Source organism: Dysidea avara, chromosome 2 (genome assembly GCF_963678975.1).
Source record: "Dysidea avara chromosome 2, odDysAvar1.4, whole genome shotgun sequence".
Classification (NCBI taxonomy): domain Eukaryota; kingdom Metazoa; phylum Porifera; class Demospongiae; order Dictyoceratida; family Dysideidae; genus Dysidea; species Dysidea avara.
Genome location: NC_089273.1, coordinates 49,501,962 through 49,505,771, shown reverse-complemented (window position 1 = coordinate 49,505,771; position 3,810 = coordinate 49,501,962). Strand labels below are relative to the sequence as shown.

General features: G+C 38.2%; 1 protein-coding gene across 1 annotated transcript; it reads left to right on the top strand.

Moving 5' to 3' along the window:
* The first annotated feature begins 209 nt into the window (after window positions 1-209).
* LOC136246240 (arylsulfatase J-like) lies at window positions 210-1,813 on the top strand. The gene has a single exon (XM_066037668.1). The coding sequence runs from the start codon at window positions 275-277 to the stop codon at window positions 1,670-1,672; it is 1,398 nt and encodes a 465-aa protein (XP_065893740.1). The 5' UTR covers window positions 210-274; the 3' UTR covers window positions 1,673-1,813.
* Window positions 1,814-3,810: the final 1,997 nt, after the last annotated feature.

The window sequence follows — 3,810 nt, the reverse complement described above, 5'->3', positions numbered from 1 at the left end:
CTTGGGGTTAGTTTCGCGCAGCCAGATCACTATTTCAGCGATGGGGCTTATTTATTGGAGATTATAAGCGCCCTCACTAAAAAATCTCCAATCGATAAGCCCTAGCGCTGGAATAGTGGTCTGGCTGCGCGTGACTATGTTAGGGTGTGGTAATTTATGATTATGCAATAATTTTCATGTGATCTATCACGTGAAAATGTACCAGAAAATCTTCTTGTGTGTTCTTTTGGCTCACTTTATACGACAGAATGATGCTGCAAAACCTAACATATTGATGTTTGTTATTGATGACCTGGGATGGAATGATACCAGCTACAAAGGGTCGGACATTAAAACACCGACCATTGACAAATTTGCAAACGAAGGAATTCGATTGCAACAATACTACGTCCAGCGATTTTGTTCTCCAACGAGATCTGCTATAATGGCTGGTCGTTATCCTTATCACATGGGATTAGCAAAGTCAGTAATAAGTGATGGTCGTCCATATGGCTTGCCATTAAATCAAACTACTATTGCAAACGAGTTGAAGAAAGGTGGCTATTCTACACATTGTGTAGGCAAGTGGGATCTCGGTATGCACAAGTGGGAATACACTCCAACATACAGGGGGTTTGATACCTTCTATGGATACTACAATTCTTGGGAAGATTACTTTTTGCACACATTTGACTCTTACATTGACTTGAGGAACAATACTGCACCAGTTACTGACGAAAATGGAACTTACAGTACCTTCTTGTTTACTGAAGCTGTTGAACAAGTGATTGCTAAACACAATAGTAGCAAGGGGCCTTTCTTCATTTATGCTGCTTATCAGTCTGTTCATTTTCCTTTAGAAGCACCTCAAAGGTACACTGATGATCCTGCCTGTCAATCCATACCTTATGCCAATCGACGTATATTTTGTGGGATGCTACGAGCAGCTGATGAAGGAATAGGTAACATTACTATGAAGTTACAAGAGAGAAACTTGTTAGATGATACAGTTATTATATTTACAACAGACAATGGAGGACAGATGGCATATGGTGGCAACAATTGGCCATTAAGAGGCGGCAAAAAAACAGTGTTTGAAGGAGGTGTTCGAGGCACAGGATTTGTATGGAGTTCCAAGTTACCAAAACTTAACTATGATAATCATGAATTACTTCATGCCACTGACTGGCTACCGACAATAGTAGAAGGTATTGCAGGATTGGAGCTCGACAGAAACAAATGGAAATTAGATGGATACAATGTGTGGCCAACTATCACACAGGACATTCAGACACCTCGTAAAGAACTACTGATAAATTTAGATCCTCCAACTCATGGCTTTAGGGGGCAAGCAGCTATGAGGGTTGGAGATTGGAAGCTTATTACAGGTCTACCAAACTGCAGTATACAAGTACCACGACAAAAAAATAACACATGTCCTGATGGTTGGGTTCACTTAAATGGGTCAATAGATCATGGTCCATATACTCCATCATTCATATGGCTATTTAATATCAAAGAGGATCCAAATGAGAGGAACAATGTTGCGGATCAACATCCTGACATAGTTAAGCAGTTGAAGGAGAGAATAGAATATTACAATTCCACGCATATTAAACAGTTAGATCCTGCTCACGATCCAAAGTCTGACCCTGCTAAATTTAACGGCGTGTGGACTCCTTCGCTAAAGTAGCAGTCTTTAACTTTGCACTGTATTCCTAGCCATTTAGCTATATATGTATAGAACACAGACTGTATTTTGAGTTTTACACTTTCATAGGTACGGTATACGTATGTCTGTTGTGATACTTTGTTTGACCTTGCTGTGATTAATCCTTCTATATACTACTAATTTTGCTATCCGGTATTAAATTTTCTGCATGCATACATGCAGGCAAATTTGATTTACATCAAAGTATCGCAGTAGTGTACACATCTGTGAAAGTATTTCTGACTAATGTTATCATAATTGTGACCAGACATAGCCTTTCCAATTGCACATAATTATTTCTTTAAAGTTTGTTAAACCTCGTTTACACATATAGTATACAAATACCATGCACCACATCATAACATCACAATAGTTCTCTGAATGTCTTTTAAAACAATTCTCCATCCCCTACAGTCACCTATAACAGATGCTCTGCTGGGATTGAGTCCCACAAAGTTATTTGGTAACCCATATCTTGACTTATGTATGAATAATGGTACTACTTTGAAATTTGGTCACATTTGTCAATATACCCCTATCATGCCACTATAGTTTGCTGTAACTATGAAGATGATAAGCTAAAAGCTTAAGGAAATAATTATGATTAGTCCAAGTTGGGAATTGGAAAGGCTATAAGATGCCTTTTTGCATTTCTGGTCACATAAAAATATTATACAGTCTGTGTAGCTTGACAGTGTAATTATATTAATTTAATGGTGAACAAGAAATTGTGGACAGCTGGAGTAAAAAAACATAAACGTGACCCGTCTTTAAGTCTATATTGACATGACTTACAAAATCATAACTGTCAAGGTAAGCAACAACTTATAACTTTGCCAGCCCACAGCTCATTACATAGCACTAATTATAACAACTAAGAAGCTTATAAGATCCCTGTATGTACAATAGTACGTGTTCTACATAACTTATTCCTTAATCAACTGTGCTTCAAATTGAGCCCCATGTTCCAATGGAGTTGATCCAGGAGAGAGAACCTGCAAACCATGTTGTAGATTAACTTTTGTAGCTACAGTGAGTGCTTCTTGATTCGACATTGCATATGCTTCTGTCCATCATGTAAAATAATATGAGGTCACTAGATTGTATGAATTACCATTCTTGGTTTTTGGGAATGGCCTCATTATATCTACTGTTACCAGTTGAAGCCTGCTTTGTAAGGGCCAGCCCAATATGCCACCATAATGTAGAGCATAATACACAGATACCACAAAGCATTGAGCATATAATGCTAGTGCATAAAATGATTAATAATTTCAATTTTTCAGCAAATTCTATAGTCTATGGACCCCAGACACACATGCATTTCATTGGATATATTGCCCAATATATTCCATTACAATGGTCATTCAGTGTAATAAAGCTACCAAGCACCTTCCACTTGATTTAACTGCATAAACCAATTTGTGAAACCTAGTAGCAACTGTAACTGCAATTACCAGGTTTCAAAGTCATTTCAGATTAAATCAGGGGCGGAGGAAGTAGTTGATATGAGGGGGGGCTGGGCTGACCCAGACTTAGTCTCTGGTTTGGTATGGTGAGACCAAAAAAAAAAAAAAAAAAAAAGGTTGCAACCAACTGACAATAGCTGCCCACCTCACCAGCTACGCATTCATAGCTGATAAATTACATAAAAATCCTTACATAGCTTGCTACACACTGCTCTAATACTGTGACTGCTCTATTGGAGTATCTCGATCTTTATCGCGGTTTTCAGCCCCACCAAGAAGGATAACTTCGGCGTGGTATCATTCTGAGGGGGGGCTTTGGCCCCCTAGCCCCCCCCCTTTCGCCGCCTATGGATTAAATATTAAGCATAATGACAACTTTTCGTATAACATGCATCACCACAATGAAATAAAGTGAACATAATAATAATAATATTATTGAGCATAATAGGGAAAATTTTGAGCAGTGCAGCATAACACAATAGGTAAAAATTTTAGCATAATAGGCTGGTCCATACTGCTTTAATATTTTGTAATGGTCATAGTCTCTTTGGTATAGTTGCAGCACAACTTTCACATGTTAAACACCACTCCTTCAATGTCGATGAGTATCCAACCAGATAAGAAGAATTCGAATCTCTCCGAGTATTTTAC